The sequence below is a fragment of the Triticum aestivum genome, chromosome 5A (assembly GCF_018294505.1).
Source record: "Triticum aestivum cultivar Chinese Spring chromosome 5A, IWGSC CS RefSeq v2.1, whole genome shotgun sequence".
Classification (NCBI taxonomy): Eukaryota; Viridiplantae; Streptophyta; class Magnoliopsida; order Poales; family Poaceae; genus Triticum; species Triticum aestivum.
In genome coordinates this window covers 646,569,429-646,586,828 of record NC_057806.1, presented here as the reverse complement: position 1 = coordinate 646,586,828, position 17,400 = coordinate 646,569,429, and the positions used below count along the sequence as shown (strand labels likewise).

General features: G+C 49.4%; 2 protein-coding genes across 2 annotated transcripts; both read right to left on the bottom strand.

Moving 5' to 3' along the window:
* Window positions 1-589: 589 nt before the first annotated feature.
* On the bottom strand, window positions 590-886 carry LOC123108170 (probable aquaporin PIP1-2). The gene has a single exon (XM_044530007.1). The coding sequence runs from the start codon at window positions 872-874 to the stop codon at window positions 605-607; it is 270 nt and encodes an 89-aa protein (XP_044385942.1). The 5' UTR covers window positions 875-886; the 3' UTR covers window positions 590-604.
* A 703-nt stretch (window positions 887-1,589) lies between these two features.
* LOC123105592 (transcription factor bHLH106) lies at window positions 1,590-3,774 on the bottom strand. The gene is made up of 2 exons (XM_044527681.1): window positions 3,311-3,774; window positions 1,590-2,763 (listed from the first exon to the last, which is right to left on the bottom strand). Exons 1-2 carry the CDS (start codon window positions 3,575-3,577, stop codon window positions 2,278-2,280), a joined length of 753 nt encoding a protein of 250 aa, XP_044383616.1. The 5' UTR covers window positions 3,578-3,774; the 3' UTR covers window positions 1,590-2,277.
* Window positions 3,775-17,400: the final 13,626 nt, after the last annotated feature.

The window sequence follows — 17,400 nt, the reverse complement described above, 5'->3', positions numbered from 1 at the left end:
GACGGAGACGAGTCCTCCAAGGCTCCAACTGAGCGGAGCGGGAGGAGAGGAGCTGGATTTGGTTGCCGTAGCGGCGATGGGGATGGCCGGCGAAGAACAAGCCCCACCTCCAAGCGCGAGCGCTTGCACGCACGCATTGTGCTCTGCTCCTTGTACTCCGAAGGCGAGAGAGGGCACCTCCGAAGGCGAAGGCTGCGACGAGATGGAGGGGAGCGCGCGACACCCGGCACCGGCAGGCACCATTGTTGAAGGAGCGCTTAATGCATCATGAGGAAGAGAAAAGAAACAGAGAGCAAAGAGCAGAGCTTGGTCGTCTCTTGTCCCCTTGCCATCTCTGCTGGATCCCCGCCCCACCCAACCAGCGCCGTCCGTCGGCCAGCGGAAGATGATTTCTTATGCACCAGACGTCGTGGATGGCCGGCCGGCCGACCGGGGTCAAGTAAAGTGGCCTGTGTTGGCACCGGAGACGGGAGGGAGAGGAGGATGGCGCGTCGGTTGGTGTTGAGATTCGGCCTGAGCACAAGAGCGGCGGCGAGGGATTTCTGCAGGGAGCGGAGGATGGTGGTCGTGCGCGCGAGATTGGGGTGGCCGGAACCGCGATGCCCTAGATGCCGACGGTGGCGCACTTGGAGGTGGCGCCGCTGTAGCCCATCACGGTGAGGATGGTGACGTAGAGGAAGAGGAAGGTGGCCATGAACTCGGCGATGCCGGCGCGGTAGAAGGACCAGGACTTGAGCTCGCCGGGCTCGAACAGCGGCGCCGGCGGGGGCTCCTTGTAGTCCTTGTCCTCGGACCCCTGCGCCGCCGTGCCGATGGGCTGACGCTCCGAGTACTTGTTCGCCCCGAGCCGCACGTCCTCCTCCTTGCCCTCCATCGCTGCTGCAGGACCGGACGTGAAGTGGATTCCTCTGACAGATTTAATTCAGGTGGGGGTAACTACGGGTTGAATCAGGGAAACAGCAGGGGGTTTTGTGCAAAACTGTCAGCGCTGACCGGCCCAGCCACTTGGCAGCCAATTGGCGAGCTCTGATTGGCCTGGGACTAAATCATCACATTGGATGCAAGTTGGGGTATGGGTTGGTCTAGTTTTGCAACTTTGGGACTAGATCATCACATTGTGTGCAAGTTAGGGTACCTGGAGTGCTATTACCTCTTTTTACACACACCCCATGTCTTCCTTTTGTCCCCACAAAAGAGCATGCACACAGACACAGTGGGTGGCCTGACATGGAGATCTCTGCCCCTCCCTCCTCCCTCTAAAAAAAGCCATAGAGGAGCAAGATTACAAAAGGAAACCAGCAAGAAACAAAAGCTCATCCACCTTCCCCCCTTTCCCAGACCAGACAGGGCATGCAGCAGCAGGCATCAGCATGCATGTAGTACCAGTACTAGCAAACTAGTCCATGCATGCACTCATGTGTCATGAGAGCTAGCTGCTCACTGCTCTCTGCTCTGCATGCCACACTGGCTAGCCATACTACTGTGCACTGCAGCATGCACCAATACAAGCAATCATTGATTGGTTCCCCTTTCCTCTTCTCCATATTCAAACAATCAAACTGGCATATGCATGCCTAGATCATTCAATATGTCCAAGCCCCAAACATTCATTCTTTTTTCATTCATTCACAAGACCGGACAGACAGGAAGCATGCTGCTACATTGCTATGCAATGCGTTGGAACAACCATCTTTGTTTTGATCTTAGGACTTGCCATGCATTGCTACATGTATGCATGCAAACATCTTTGTTTGATCCGAAGACTTGTCTTACATGCATGCATGCATATAAGGCTAGCTAGCTAGCTGCATGCCCTGACATGATCAAAAATGGACTTGTGGGATCTTGTAAACAGAAATGCTTCCAGAGTTATCCAATGTATATGTAGCATATGGCAATCAAGTCTGGAACTTTGCATTGTGCATATATTCTGACATTAACTGTTATTTTAGGGGCTGGGTTTGCCATGGCTTTGAAGCAACATTTGATTAAAGCTCAAGCAAACCCTAATGGTAAAAGAGTAGTAATATATATATCCCTAATTATACATGGCATATTGGCATCACCAAGGAGAGTTAGCTAGCCATATAGTGGTATATATGGAGAATTGGAACTAATTAACCATCACACAAAACTAATTAACCTTGAAAGCAAATTAACACGCTGTATAGTAGTAGTAGTAGTACCATTACCATGGCATGCATGAGATCCATCGCCATATGCAATCATATCGACCAGATACTATGAGCTATGGCCGCCGGCCGGCTAGCTGATTCATTAAGCAGCCGCTTGCATGTTCATGTCGGCGACGCGTCTCCTCTTGGGCCGGTCGCCGGCGGCAGCCCCCTGCCTCTCCACGAGGGCCCTCAGGGCCTCCTTGAGGAAGTCGGCGCCGCCGTCCTCGGAGGATGTGGAGTAGTCGTCGTCGGCGTGTCCTCCGGCGTCGCGCGCGAGGACGAGCACGTTGCGGACGCGGCCGCCGAGGGTGGCCATCTCGGCGCGGAGCGTGCGGAGGCGGAGCGCGCGCAGCGTGTCGATGAGGCCCGGGAGGAGGTCGGAGCGGTCGTCGCAGCAGACGGAGGCCTCAAACACGGCCGCCGCGCCGCCGGCGCCGCCTCCCGACGCGAGCACCACGATCTCGTCGTGCTCCGTGGGGAACAGGTGGCTCGCCGGCGCCGCCGCCTCGCCAACGACGCCGTCCATGCGCTGCTTCAGCTCCCGCACCCTCTCCACCGCCTTGGCCAGCAGCGTTGCCTTGTCTATCTGTAAACACACATGTACAAGATGAGTTCATGAGCTAAAGTTCATCAAGAAATCTTGTTTGCACAATCAATCTCTCAGATGACGAACCCTAGAGCGTATGATTGATCAGAAATGAAAAAGGGTAGAGAGGAGAAGGTGAAAAATTATGCAAAATTGTAGACATGGTACTAGGCACAAAAGAAGCAAATCATGGAGAGGAACAAGCCAAGAGACGAGGCAGCCCTAACCTGACCTAGCTAGTCAGTGTCATTCATAGGATGATAGCAGCTAGTAGTTAGGAGAGGCTCCATTCTAGTGCTACTTGCGCACACAAAATCCAGCTTTAATCACAAGGATTAGCTGAGCTGAGAACCGTAGCAGCTAGCTACTCATGGGGGTAGCATCTAGCCACTGCAATCCACAGTAGAATTCTAGATGCATGACACGCAATCCAGTTCTTCCATAAAGATTTCGCTTGATCGATCTCGCATCGAGCATGTTGCGCAGAAACTAAATTAGGGGGAAATCACGAGGGCACAGGACTTAGATGTGTAATGAAATTGCATGCCTTGGGGTCGCAGGCGAGGACGGCGCGGAGGCGGTCGAGGTGCGACTTGATCCGCTCGCGGCGGCGCTTCTCGGCCTCGCGGTGGTTCCGCGTCGCCGCCACCGCGCGGTCGTGCGCTGCCTCGGCAGCCGCAGCGGCGGCTACCTCGTCCTCCTCGGACAAGGCAGCCGCGCCGCCGCCTGGCGCCGACTGCCACATGGAGCCCACGAAGAAGGGCGGCAGCATGGCCGCTTCCGCGCCGGCGAACGACGCCTCCGCCGGAAACATGCCCGCCAGAGCTAGCTAGAGCTTCAGCTTCTCGCCTTGCTGCCTTGATCACAAGCTCCTAACTTAACAAACTAATTGGCGCGGTGGTGTTGTGCTGTGAACTAACTACTGTTCCTCGGACATGGACTGCAATCGAAGGAAGGGAGAAGAGAGAGACGGATGGGATGGGATGGGATGGGATGGGGGAACGAGGAGAGGCGAGAATAAATAAACGGGGCTTCGAGGAGAGAGGGAGAGCGCATGTGGGCGGATAGAGATAGAGAGAGAGAGGGGGGAATGTTAGAGAGAGACGGGGCGAGGCGAGGTGAGGCGAGTGAGTGGCGGGTGGGCCCGCTTGTTGACCCGTCAGAGATAGAGGGCTGTGCCTGTGCGAGCCCTGTGAGCTAGGGATGACGGATGGGAGGTGGTGCTGGCCTAGCTGGCTCTAGGGGCGGTAGAGATGTCCCGGCGGGGGCGGCTCGACGGCTGCGATGGTGCCGACCTTGCGCCGGCCGTCGCGCTCCGGTGAGATACGGCCGTGGCGGTGATGGCGATCCGTCGTTTGACTCCCGTGCAACAGCGTATACGCCGGCTCACCCACACCCCGGGGGAATGTTTTGCCTTGCCTTGCCGCGTTGTGGCACTACCACTGCTTGAACTAGCTTCGCCACTTGGGTGAAAGTGAAACCCGAGTAGGTCTCTCTCTATCCACCTATGGAGAATTGAAAAGTGCGTCCCCGGTTTTCCTTGCGTGACCAGATCATGCTGATATTAACAAGTTCATTTCAAATCCAAATTAAGGATTGGTATTAATACCAGGGTATTGGTTCACGCTGGTTGATTTTTTTTGTTTTGAGAAAAAACCACACTGGTTGATGATGGCAGGCCCCTGGGTGTACTCGTAGGCCGGCTGTCGGCTCATTGGGCCACAGGGTGGCCCAAGCCCACGACTTGACCAATGGAGGGATCAACTTGGTGTAAGTGAGTGGCAGAGTGTCAAACATACTGAAGGACAGGCCGGTCACTTGCTAGTGGGCCATCGATGGTTCTTGGGCAAAATTTGTAACAACTCTAGAGAGAAAGCCAGAGACAAGGACAAGAACGCGCCATGGCCCGGTTTGATCCCCATGACGCTCCGCCGCTGGTGTAAAGCCCCTCAAAATTTTACTTGGTGTACAAGACTATCAATCTATCATGCCCGGATCTAGGAGTATCCCAGGAGATTAGGCTAGATTGCACCGACCAGTGAATCATGTAAACCCTAGCCATGTCCCCCTATATAAGGCATGGCTAGGGTCTTTTCTCCATAAATCATCTCTTACATACACGATCCTTGCAATCTCACCATTATACTCAAAAGCCTAGTTCTCATAAGAGGCTAGTCCACCATAATACATCAAAGGAGTATGGTGTTACCTCGACAGTGAGGGCCTGAATTTGGTAAACTGCCTTGTGGGAATCCCATCTAGGCAACCAGCTACGTGCACAATCCTATGATGATTACTGTTGGATCCTGAACCAACACCCGTAATCGATATTGCCAACCGCCCTTATTGTTTTGCGGAAAGGCACAAGCACTTGAGAGGGACATAATCCTCACAAGTTCTTCAATGAATTCCTACTTAGCTGGCTTCAACAAACGAAATTGGAGGTGGAGAACAAAAACATGCGGCAACATCATCCCCTCAGCATGTCGCCGCAATGGACAAATGCTAATCACGGCAGACCGAGTGCGGCTAGCGATGGACACCCATCCTCCTACTCATCGGTGTCACTCAGAGGAAAGCCAATGACATGCAGAAAGCCGATGAACCACTACTATTCACATCACTACCACCGCCCCAACTTACCGCCCCAACTTCACCAGCCATGAAAAAAGTCAAGAACCCTACGGGACACAAACTAGACACATAGATCCGAGATTCCCCCGTCCTCTCGCTACCGTGGCGGCTGGTGGGACGCAGAGGGACCTACAACGGTGCCGACGGGTCAAGGAGGAAAGTTGGTCGCCTCCTTGTTGCCTTATGTCTTTCAACCCCTAGAGTAAGCATAAGGATCCTTCTAAGGACTGGAGTAAGCATCTCGGAGTTGGAATGTACGCTTTGATGAGATGATCAAAGATTTTGGGTTTATACAAAGTTTATGAGAAACTTGTATTTCCAAAGAAGTGAGTGGGAGCACTATAGAATTTTTGATGAGTATATGATGTTAACATATTGTTGATCAGAAATAATGTAGAATTTCTGGAAAGCATACAGGGTTATTTGAAAAGTGTTTTTCAATGAAAAACCTGGATTAAGCTACTTGAACATTGAGCATCAAGATCTATAAGGATATATCAAAAAACACTTAATAGTACTTTCAAATGAATACATACCGTGACAAGATTTTGAAGGAGTTCAAAATAGATCAACAAAGGAGGAGTTCTTGGCTGTGTTAGAAGGTGCGAGTATTGAGTAAGACTCAAGACCTGACCACGGCAGAAGAGAGAGAAAGGACGAAGGTCGTCCCCTATGCTTTAGACGTAGGCTCTACATTATGCTATGCTGTGTACCGCACCTGAAGTGTGCCTTGCCCTGAGTTAGTCAAGGGGTACAAAAGTGATCCAGGAATGGATCACATGACAGCGGTCGAACTTATCCTTAGTAACTAGTGGACTAAGGGATTTTCTCGATTATGGAGGTGGTAAAAGAGTTCGTCGTAAAGGGTTACGTCGATGCAAACTTTGACACTAATCCGGATGACTCTGAGTAGTAAACCGGATTCGTATAGTAGAGCAGTTATTTGGAATAGCTCCAAGTAGCGCGTGGTAGCTGCATCTATAAGATGACATAGAGATTTGTAAAGCACACATGGATCTGAAAGGTTCAGACCCATTGACTAATAAACCTCTCTCACAAGCGAGATATGAACAAACTGTTGGGGAACGTTGCAGAAAACAAAAATTTTCCTACTCGTTTCACCAAGATCATCTAGGAGTTCATCTAGCAACGAGTGATTAGATGCATCTACATACCTTTGTAGATCGCGAGCGGAAGCGTTCAAAAGAACGGTGATGATGTAGTCGTACTCGACGTGATCCAAATCACCGATGACCAGCGCCGAACGGACGGCACCTCCGCGTTCAACACACGTACGGAACAGCCACGTCTCCTCCTTCTTGATCCAGCAAGGGAGGGAGGAGAGGTTGAGGGAGATGGCACCAGCAGCAGCACGACGGCGTGGTGTTGATGGAGCTGCAGTACTCCGGCAGAGCTTCGCTAAGCACTATGGAGGTTGAGGAGGTGTTGGGGAGGGAGAAGGAGGCAACCAAAGGCCGAGGCGTTCAGGTATGAAGTCCCTCCTCTCCCCCACTATATATAGGGGTGCCAAGGGGGGTGGCCGGCCCTAGGAGATCCAATCTCCTAGGGGGTGCGGCGGCCTAGGGGGGTTTCCCTCCCCCCAAGGCACCTAGGAGGTGCCTTACCCTCCTAGGACTCTTCCCCTTCTAAACCCTAGGCGCATGGGCCTATGTGGGGCTGGTGCCCTTGGCCCATTAGGCCAAGGCGCACCCCCTTACAGCCCATGTGGCCCCCCGGGACAGGTGGACCCACCCGGTGGACCCCCGGGACCCTTCCGGTGGTCCCGGTACAATACCGATAACCCCGAAACTTGTCCCGATGCCCGAAACAGGACTTCCCATATATAAATCTTTACCTCCGGACCATTCCGGAACTCCTCGTGACGTCCGGGATCTCATCCGGGACTCCGAACAACATTCGGGTTACTGCATATACATATCCCTACAACCCTAGCGTAACTGAACCTTAAGTGTGTAGACCCTACGGGTTCGAGAGACAAGCAGACATGACCGAGACGACTCTCCGGTCAATAACCAACAGCGGGATCTGGATACCCATGTTGGCTCCCACATGCTCCACGATGATCTCATCGGATGAACCACGATGTCGAGGATTCAATCAACCCCGTACGCTATTCCCTTTGTCTATCGATATGTTACTTGCCCGAGATTCGATCGTCGGTATCCCAATACCTCGTTCAATCTCGTTACCGGCAAGTCACTTTACTCGTACCGTAATGCATGATCCCGTGACCAGACACTTGGTCACTCTGAGCTCATTATGATGATGCATTACCGAGTGGGCCCAGTGATACCTCTCCGTCATACGGAGTGACAAATCCCAGTCTTGATCCATGTCACCCAACAGACACTTTCGGAGATACCCGTAGTCTACCTTTATAGTCACCCAGTTACGTTGTGACGTTTGGCATACCCAAAGCACTCCTACGGTATCCGGGAGTTACACGATCTCATGGTCTAAGGAAAAGATACTTTGACATTGCAAAACTCTAGCAAACGAACTATACGATCTTGTGCTATGTTTAGGATTGGGTCTCGTCCATCACATCATTCTCCCAATGATGTGATCTCGTTATCAATGACATCCAGTGTCCATAGTCAGGAAACCATGACTATCTGTTGATCAACGAGCTAGTCAACTAGAGGCTCACTAGGGACATGTTGGTGTCTGTTATTCACACATGCATTACGATTTCCGGATAACACAATTATAGCATGAATAAAGACAATTATCATGAACAAGGAAATATAATAATAATGCTTTTATTATTGCCTCTAGGGCATATTTCCAACAGTCTCCCACTTGCACTAGAGTCAATAATCTAGTTACATTGTGATGAATCGAACACCCATGGAATTCTGGTGTTGATCATGTTTTGCTCTAGGGAGAGGTTTAGTCAACGGATCTGCTACATTCAGGTCCGTATGTACTTTACAAATCTCTATGTCTCCATCTTGAACATTTTCACGAATGGAGTTGAAGCGACGCTTGATGTGCCTTGTCTTCTTGTGAAACCTGGGCTCCTTGGCAAGTGCAATAGCTCCAGTGTTGTCACAGAAGAGCTTGATCGGCCCCGACGCATTGGGTATGACTCCTAGGTCGGTGATGAACTCCTTCACCCATATTGCTTCATGTGCTGCCTCCGAGGCTGCCATGTACTCCGCTTCACATGTAGATCCCGCCACGACGCTTTGCTTGCAACTGCACCAGCTCACTGCCCCACCATTCAAAATATACACGTATCCGGTTTGTGACTTAGAGTCATCCAGATCTGTGTCGAAGCTAGCGTCGACGTAACCCTTTACGACGAGCTCTTCGTCACCTCCATAAACGAGAAACATTTCCTTAGTCCTTTTCAGGTACTTCAGGATATTCTTGACCGCTGTCCAGTGTTCCTTGCCGGGATTACTTTGGTACCTTCCTACCAAACTTACGGCAAGGTTTACATCAGGTCTGGTACACAGCATGGCATACATAATAGAACCTATGGCTGAGGCATAGGGGATGACGCTCATCTCTTCTATATCTTCTGCCGTGGTCGGACATTGAGCTGAGCTCAATTTCATACCTTGCAACACAGGCAAGAACCCCTTCTTGGATTGATCCATATTGAACTTCTTCAATATCTTATCAAGGTATGTGCTTTGTGAAAGACCTATGAGGCGTCTTGATCTATCTCTATAGATTTTGATGCCTAATATATAAGCAGCTTCTCCAAGGTCCTTCATTGAAAAACTTTTATTCAAGTAGGCCTTGATGCTGTCCAAGAGTTCTATATCATTTCCCATCAAAAGTATGTCATCTACATATAATATGAGAAATGCTACAGAGCTCCCACTCACTTTCTTGTAAACGCAGGCTTCTCCATAAGTCTGTGTAAACCCAAACGCTTTGATCATCTCATCAAAGCGAATGTTCCAACTCCGAGATGCTTGCACCAGCCCATAAATCGAGCGTTGGAGCTTGCACACTTTGTCAGCATTCTTAGGATCGACAAAACCTTCCGGCTGCATCATATACAATTCTTCCTTAAGGAAACCATTAAGGAATGCCGTTTTGACGTCCATTTGCCATATTTCGTAATCATAGAATGCGGCAATTGCTAACATGATTCGGACGGACTTCAGCTTCGCTACCGGTGAGAAAGTCTCATCGTAGTCAACCCCTTGAACTTGTCGATAACCCTTAGCGACAAGCCGAGCTTTATAGATGGTCACATTACCATCCGCGTCTGTCTTCCTCTTAAAGATCCATTTATTTTCTATGGCTCGCCGCTCAACGGGCAAGTCAGTCAAAGTCCATACTTTGTTTTCATACATGGATCCTATCTCGGATTTCATGGCTTCCAGCCATTTGTCGGAATCTGGTCCCGCCATCGCTTCTTCATAGTTCGAAGGTTCACCGTTGTCTAACAACATGATTTCCAAGACAGGGTTGCCGTACCACTCTGGTGCGGAACGTGTCCTTGTGGACCTTCGGATTTCAGTAGGGGCTTGATCAGAAGTATCTTGATCATTTTCATTAACTTCCTCTCTAGTCGGTGCAGGCACCTCAGGAACATTTTCTTGAGTTGCGCCATTTTCCGGTTCAAGAGGTAATACTTCATCAAGCTCTACTTTCCTCCCACTTACTTCTTTCGAGAGAAACTCTTTCTCCAGAAAGGACCCATTCTTGGCAACAAAGATCTTGCCTTCGGATCTGAGGTAGAAGGTGTACCCAATAGTTTCTTTTGGGTACCCTATGAAGACGCATTTTTCCGATTTGGGTTCGAGCTTTTCAGGTTGAAGTTTCTTGACATAAGCATCGCATCCCCAAACTTTTAGAAACGACAGCTTAGGTTTCTTCCCAAACCATAATTCATACGGTGTCGTCTCAACGGATTTCGACGGAGCCCTATTTAAAGTGAATGCGGCAGTCTCTAAAGCATAGCCCCAAAAAGAAAGCGGTAAATCGGTAAGAGACATCATAGATCGCACCATATCTAACAGAGTGCGATTACGACGTTCGGACACACCATTACGCTGAGGTGTTCCAGGCGGCGTGAGTTGTGAAACTATTCCACATTTTCTTAAGTGTGCCCCAAACTCGTGACTCAAGTATTCTCCTCCACGATCTGATCGTAGAAACTTGATTTTCCTGTCACGTTGATTTTCAACCTCACTCTGAAATTCCTTGAACTTTTCAAAGGTTTCAGACTTGTGTTTCATTAAGTAGATATACCCATACCTACTTAAATCATCAGTGAGGGTGAGAACATAACGATAGCCACCGCGAGCCTCAACACTCATCGGACCGCACACATCAGTATGTATGATTTCCAATAAGTCGGTTGCTCGCTCCATTGTTCCTGAGAACGGAGTCTTGGTCATTTTACCCATAAGGCATGGTTCGCACGTGTCAAATGATTCATAATCAAGAGACTCTAAAAGTCCATCAGCATGGAGCTTCTTCATGCGTTTAACACCTATGTGACCAAGGCGGCAGTGCCACAAGTATGTGGGACTATCATTATCAACCTTACTTCTTTTGGTACTCACATTATGAATATGTGTAGCATCACGTTCGAGATTCATAAGGAATAAACCATTCACCATAGGAGCATGACCATAAAACATATCTCTCATAAAAATGGAACAACCATTATTCTCAGATTTAAAAGAGTAGCCATCTCGAATTAAACGAGATCCCGATACAATGTTCATGCTCAAAGCTGGCACTAAATAACAATTATTAAGGTTTAAAACTAATCCCGAAGGGAGATGCAGAGGTAGCGTGCCGACGGCGATCACATTGACCTTGGAACCATTCCCGACGCGCATCGTCACCTCGTCCTTTGCCAGTTTCCGCTTATTCCGCAGCCCCTGCTTTGAGTTACAAATGTGAGCAACTGCACCGGTATCAAATACCCAGGAGCTACTACGGGCACTAGTAAGGTACACATCAATTACATGTATATCACATATACCTTTGTTTTGCCGGCCTTCTTATCCGCTAAGTACTTAGGGCAGTTCCGCTTCCAGTGACCGCTTCCCTTGCAATAAAAGCACTCAGTCTCGGGCTTGGGTCCATTCTTTGGCTTCTTCCCGGCAGCTTGCTTGCCGGGCGCGGCAACCTCCTTGCCGTCCTTCTTGAAGTTCTTTTTACCCTTGCCTTTCTTGAACTTAGTGGTTTTATTGACCATCAACACTTGATGTTCCTTCCTGACTTCTACCTCTGCTGATTTCAGCATAGCAAATACTTCAGGAATGGTCTTTTCCATCCCCTGCATATTGAAGTTCATCACAAAGCTCTTGTAGCTTGGTGGAAGCGACTGGAGGATTCTGTCAATGACCGCATCATCCGGGAGATTAACTCCCAGCTGAGTCAAGCGGTTATGCAACCCAGACATAGTGAGTATGTGCTCACTGACAGAACTGTTTTCCTCCATCTTACAGCTGAAGAATTTGTCGGAGACTTCATATCTCTCGACCCGGGCATGAGCTTGGAAAACCATTTTCAGCTCTTCGAACATCTCATATGCTCCATGTCTCTCAAAACGCTTTTGGAGCCCCGGCTCTAGGCTGTAAAGCATGCCGCACTGAACGAGGGAGTAGTCATCGAAACGTGCCTGCCAAGCGTTCATAACATCTTGTTCTGCAGGGAGAACGGGTGCGTCACCAAGCGGTGCTTGTAGGACATAATCTTTCTTGGCAGCTATGAGGATGATCCTCAGGTTCCGGACCCAGTCCGTATAGTTGCTGCCATCGTCTTTCAGCTTAGTTTTCTCTAGGAACGCGTTGAAGTTGAGGACTACGTTGGCCATTTGATCTACAAGACATATTGCAAAGATTTTAGACTAAGTTCATGATAATTAAGTTCAACTAATCAAATTATTAGTGAACTCCCACTTAGATTAGACATCCCTCTAGTCATCTAAGTATTACATGATCCGAGTTAAACTAGACCGTGTCCGATCATCACGTGAGACGGACTAGTCAACATCGGTGAACATCTTCATGTTGATCGTATCTTCTATACGACTCATGCTCGACCTTTCGGTCTTCTGTGTTCCGAGGCCATGTCTGTACATGCTAGGCTCGTCAAGTCAACCTAAGTGTTTGCATGTGTAAATCTGTCTTACACCCGTTGTATGTGAACGTCTGAATAAAACACCCGATCATCACGTGGTGTTTTGAAACAGCGAACTGTCGCAACGGTGCACAGTTAGGGGGAACACTTCTTGAATTATTGTGAGGGATCATCTTATTTACTACCGTCGTTCTAAGTAAACAAGATGCAAAACATGATAAACATCACATGCAATCAAATAATAAACGTGACATGATATGGCCAATATCACATAGCTCCTTTGATCTCCATCTTGGGGCTCCATGATCATCTTGTCACCGGCTTGACACCATGATCTCCATCATCATGATCTCCATCATCGTGTCTCCATGAAGTTGCTCGCCAACTATTACTTCTACTACTATGGCTAACGCGTTTAGCAATAAAGTAAAGTAATTTACATGGCGTTTCTTGATGACACGCAGGTCATATAAAAGAATAAAGACAACTCCTATGGCTCCTGCCGGTTGTCATACTCATCGACATGCAAGTCGTGAATCCTATTACAATAGCATGAACATCTCATACATCACATATAGATCATTCATCATTCATCACAACTTTGGCCATATCATATCACAAACCACTTGCTGCAAAAACAAGTTAGACGTCCTCTAATTGTTGTTGCAAGTTTTACGTGGCTGAATTAGGGTTCTAGCAAGAACGTTTTCTTACCTACGTTAAAGCCACAACGTGATTTGTCAACTTCTATTTACCCTTCATAAGGACCCTGTTCATCGATTCCGCTCCAACTAAAGTAGGAGAGACAGACACCCGCCAGCCACCTTATGCAACTAGTGCATGTTAGTCGGTGGAACCGGTCTCACGTAAGCGTACGTGTAAGGTTGGTCCGGGCCGCTTCATCCCACAATACCGCTGAAGCAAGAAAGGACTAGTAACGGCAAGAAAGTTGACAAATCTACGCCCACAACAAATTGTGTTCTACTCGCGCAAGAAGAACTACGCATAGACCTAGCTCATGATGCCACTGTTGGGGAACGTTGCAGAAAACAAAAATTTTCCTACTCGTTTCACCAAGATCATCTAGGAGTTCATCTAGCAACGAGTGATTAGATGCATCTACATACCTTTGTAGATCGCGAGCGGAAGCGTTCAAAAGAACGGTGATGATGTAGTCGTACTCGACGTGATCCAAATCACCGATGACCAGCGCCGAACGGACGGCACCTCCGCGTTCAACACACGTACGGAACAGCCACGTCTCCTCCTTCTTGATCCAGCAAGGGAGGGAGGAGAGGTTGAGGGAGATGGCACCAGCAGCAGCACGACGGCGTGGTGTTGATGGAGCTGCAGTACTCCGGCAGAGCTTCGCTAAGCACTATGGAGGTTGAGGAGGTGTTGGGGAGGGAGAAGGAGGCAACCAAAGGCCGAGGCGTTCAGGTATGAAGTCCCTCCTCTCCCCCACTATATATAGGGGTGCCAAGGGGGGTGGCCGGCCCTAGGAGATCCAATCTCCTAGGGGGTGCGACGGCCTAGGGGGGTTTCCCTCCCCCCCCAAGGCACCTAGGAGGTGCCTTACCCTCCTAGGACTCTTCCCCTTCTAAACCCTAGGCGCATGGGCCTATGTGGGGCTGGTGCCCTTGGCCCATTAGGCCAAGGCGCACCCCCTTACAGCCCATGTGGCCCCCCGGGACAGGTGGACCCACCCGGTGGACCCCCGGGACCCTTCCGGTGGTCCCGGTACAATACCGATAACCCCGAAACTTGTCCCGATGCCCGAAACAGGACTTCCCATATATAAATCTTTACCTCCGGACCATTCCGGAACTCCTCGTGACGTCCGGGATCTCATCCGGGACTCCGAACAACATTCGGGTTACTGCATATACATATCCCTACAACCCTAGCGTAACTGAACCTTAAGTGTGTAGACCCTACGGGTTCGAGAGACAAGCAGACATGACCGAGACGACTCTCCGGTCAATAACCAACAGCGGGATCTGGATACCCATGTTGGCTCCCACATGCTCCACGATGATCTCATCGGATGAACCACGATGTCGAGGATTCAATCAACCCCGTACGCTATTCCCTTTGTCTATCGATATGTTACTTGCCCGAGATTCGATCGTCGGTATCCCAATACCTCGTTCAATCTCGTTACCGGCAAGTCACTTTACTCGTACCGTAATGCATGATCCCGTGACCAGACACTTGGTCACTCTGAGCTCATTATGATGATGCATTACCGAGTGGGCCCAGTGATACCTCTCCGTCATACGGAGTGACAAATCCCAGTCTTGATCCATGTCACCCAACAGACACTTTCGGAGATACCCGTAGTCTACCTTTATAGTCACCCAGTTACGTTGTGACGTTTGGCATACCCAAAGCACTCCTACGGTATCCGGGAGTTACACGATCTCATGGTCTAAGGAAAAGATACTTTGACATTGCAAAACTCTAGCAAACGAACTATACGATCTTGTGCTATGTTTAGGATTGGGTCTCGTCCATCACATCATTCTCCCAATGATGTGATCTCGTTATCAATGACATCCAGTGTCCATAGTCAGGAAACCATGACTATCTGTTGATCAACGAGCTAGTCAACTAGAGGCTCACTAGGGACATGTTGGTGTCTGTTATTCACACATGCATTACGATTTCCGGATAACACAATTATAGCATGAATAAAAACAATTATCATGAACAAGGAAATATAATAATAATGCTTTTATTATTGCCTCTAGGGCATATTTCCAACACAAACCCCATGGGTGTTGGATTCATTACAATCACATAGTGATGTGAACTAGATTATTGACTCTAGTGCAAGTGGGAGACTGTTGGAAATATGCCCTAGAGGCAATAATAAAATGGTTATTATTGTATTTCTTTGTTCATGATAATTGTCTATTGTTCATGCTATAATTGTATTAACTGGAAACCGTAATACATGTGTGAATACATAGACCACAACATGTCCCTAGTAAACCTCTAGTTGACTAGCTCGTTGATCAATAGATGGTTATGGTTTCCTGACCATGGACATTGGATGTCGTTGATAACGGGATCACATCATTGGGAGAATGATGTGATGGACAAGACCCAATCCTAAGCATAGCACAAGATCATATAGTTCGTCTGCTAAAGCTTTTCTAATGTCAAGTATCATTTCCTTAGACCATGAGATTGTGCAACTCCCGGATACCGTAGGAATGCTTTGGGTGTGCCAAACGTCACAACGTAACTGGGTGGCTATAAAGGCACACTACGGGAAACTCCGAAAGTGTCTGTTGAGTTGGCACGAATTGAGACTGGGATTTCTCACTCCGTGTGACGGAGAGGTATCTCTGGGCCCACTCGGTAATGCATCATCATAATGAGCTCAATGTGACTAATGAGTTAGCCACGGGATCATGCGTTACGGAACGAGTAAAGAGACTTGCCGGTAACGAGATTGAACAAGGTATAGGGATACCGATGATCGAATCTCGGACAAGTAACATACCGATAGACAAAGGGAATTGTATACGGGATTGATTGAATCCCCGACATCGTGGTTCATCCGATGAGATCATCGTGGAACATGTGGGAGCCAATATGGGTATCCAGAACCCGCTATTGGTTATTGGCCGGAGAGATGTCTCGATCATGTCTGCATGGTTCCCAAACCCGTAGGGTCTACACACTTAAGGTTCGGTGACGCTAGAGTTGTTATGGGAAATAGTATGTGGTTACCGAAGGTTGTTCGGAGTCCCGGATGAGATCCCGGACGTGACGAGGAGTTCCGGAATGGTCCAAAGGTGAAGATCGATATATTGGATGAAGGGTATTGGAGTCCGGAATTGTTCCGGGGGTACCAGGTGACGACCAGCGTGTCCGAAAGGGGTTTCAGAGGCCCCGGCAAGCGTTGGGGGGCCTTATGGGCCAAGGGGAGGGGGCACACCAGCCCACTAAGGGGCTGAGCGCCCCTCCCACCCCATCTCACGTAACTTGGAGAGGTGGGGGCGCCTCCCCTAGGGCAGCCACCCCTCCCGGCTTGGGGGGCAAGTTTCCTAGGGGTGGGGGCGCCCAAACCCATCTAGGGTTTCCCCTATGGCCGCCGCCCCTCCCCTAGGGCGCCTCCTCCACCCCCCTTACCCCTATATATAGTGAGCGAGAGAGAGGGCAGCCGCATCCCTTCCCTGGCGCAGCTCCTCCCTCCTCCCTCTTCCTTCTCCTCCGTAGAGCTTGGCGAAGCCCTGCAGGAATACCACAAACTCCACCACCACGCCGTCGTGCTGTCAGAGTTCTCCCTCAACTTCTTCCTCACCTCTTGCTGGGTCAAGAAGGAGGAGACGTCCCCGGGCTGTACGTGTGTTGAACGCGGAGGCGCCGTCCGTTCGGCGCTAGATCGGATCTTCCGCGATTTGAATCGTCACGAGTACGACTCCATCAACCACGTTCTTGTAACGCTTCTGCTTAGCGATCTTCAAGGGTATGAAGATGCACTCCCTCTCTCTCGTTGCTAGCATCTCCTAGATTGATCTTGGTGACACGTAGGAAATTTTTGAATTATTGCTACGTTCCCCAACAGTGGCATCATGAGCTAGGTTTATGCGTAGATTCTATGCACGAGTAGAACACAAAGTAGTTGTGGGCGATGTTTGTTCAATTTGCTTGCCATTACTAGTCTTATCTTGATTCGGTGGCATTGTGGGATGAAGCGGCCCGGACCGACCTTACACGTACACTTACGTGAGACAGGTTCCACCGACTGACATGCACTTGATGCATAAGGTGGCTAGCGGGTGTCTGTCTCTCCCACTTTAGTCGGATCGGATTCGATGAAGAGGGTCCTTATGAAGGGTAAATAGCAATTGGCATATCACCGTTGTGGCTTTTGCGTAGGTAAGAAACGTTCTTGCT

What these genes read in the sequence shown, in the direction of transcription:
- LOC123108170 (XM_044530007.1), bottom strand. Translation starts at nt 874, where the DNA reads ATGGAGGGCAAGGAGGAGGACGTGCGGCTCGGGGCGAACAAGTACTCG.
- LOC123105592 (XM_044527681.1), bottom strand. Translation starts at nt 3,577, where the DNA reads ATGTTTCCGGCGGAGGCGTCGTTCGCCGGCGCGGAAGCGGCCATGCTG. An exon ending in TCCTCGCCTGCGACCCCAAG is followed by an intron (nt 2,764 to 3,310) that starts GCATGCAATTTC and finishes GTGTGTTTACAG; the next exon opens with ATAGACAAGGCAACGCTGCT.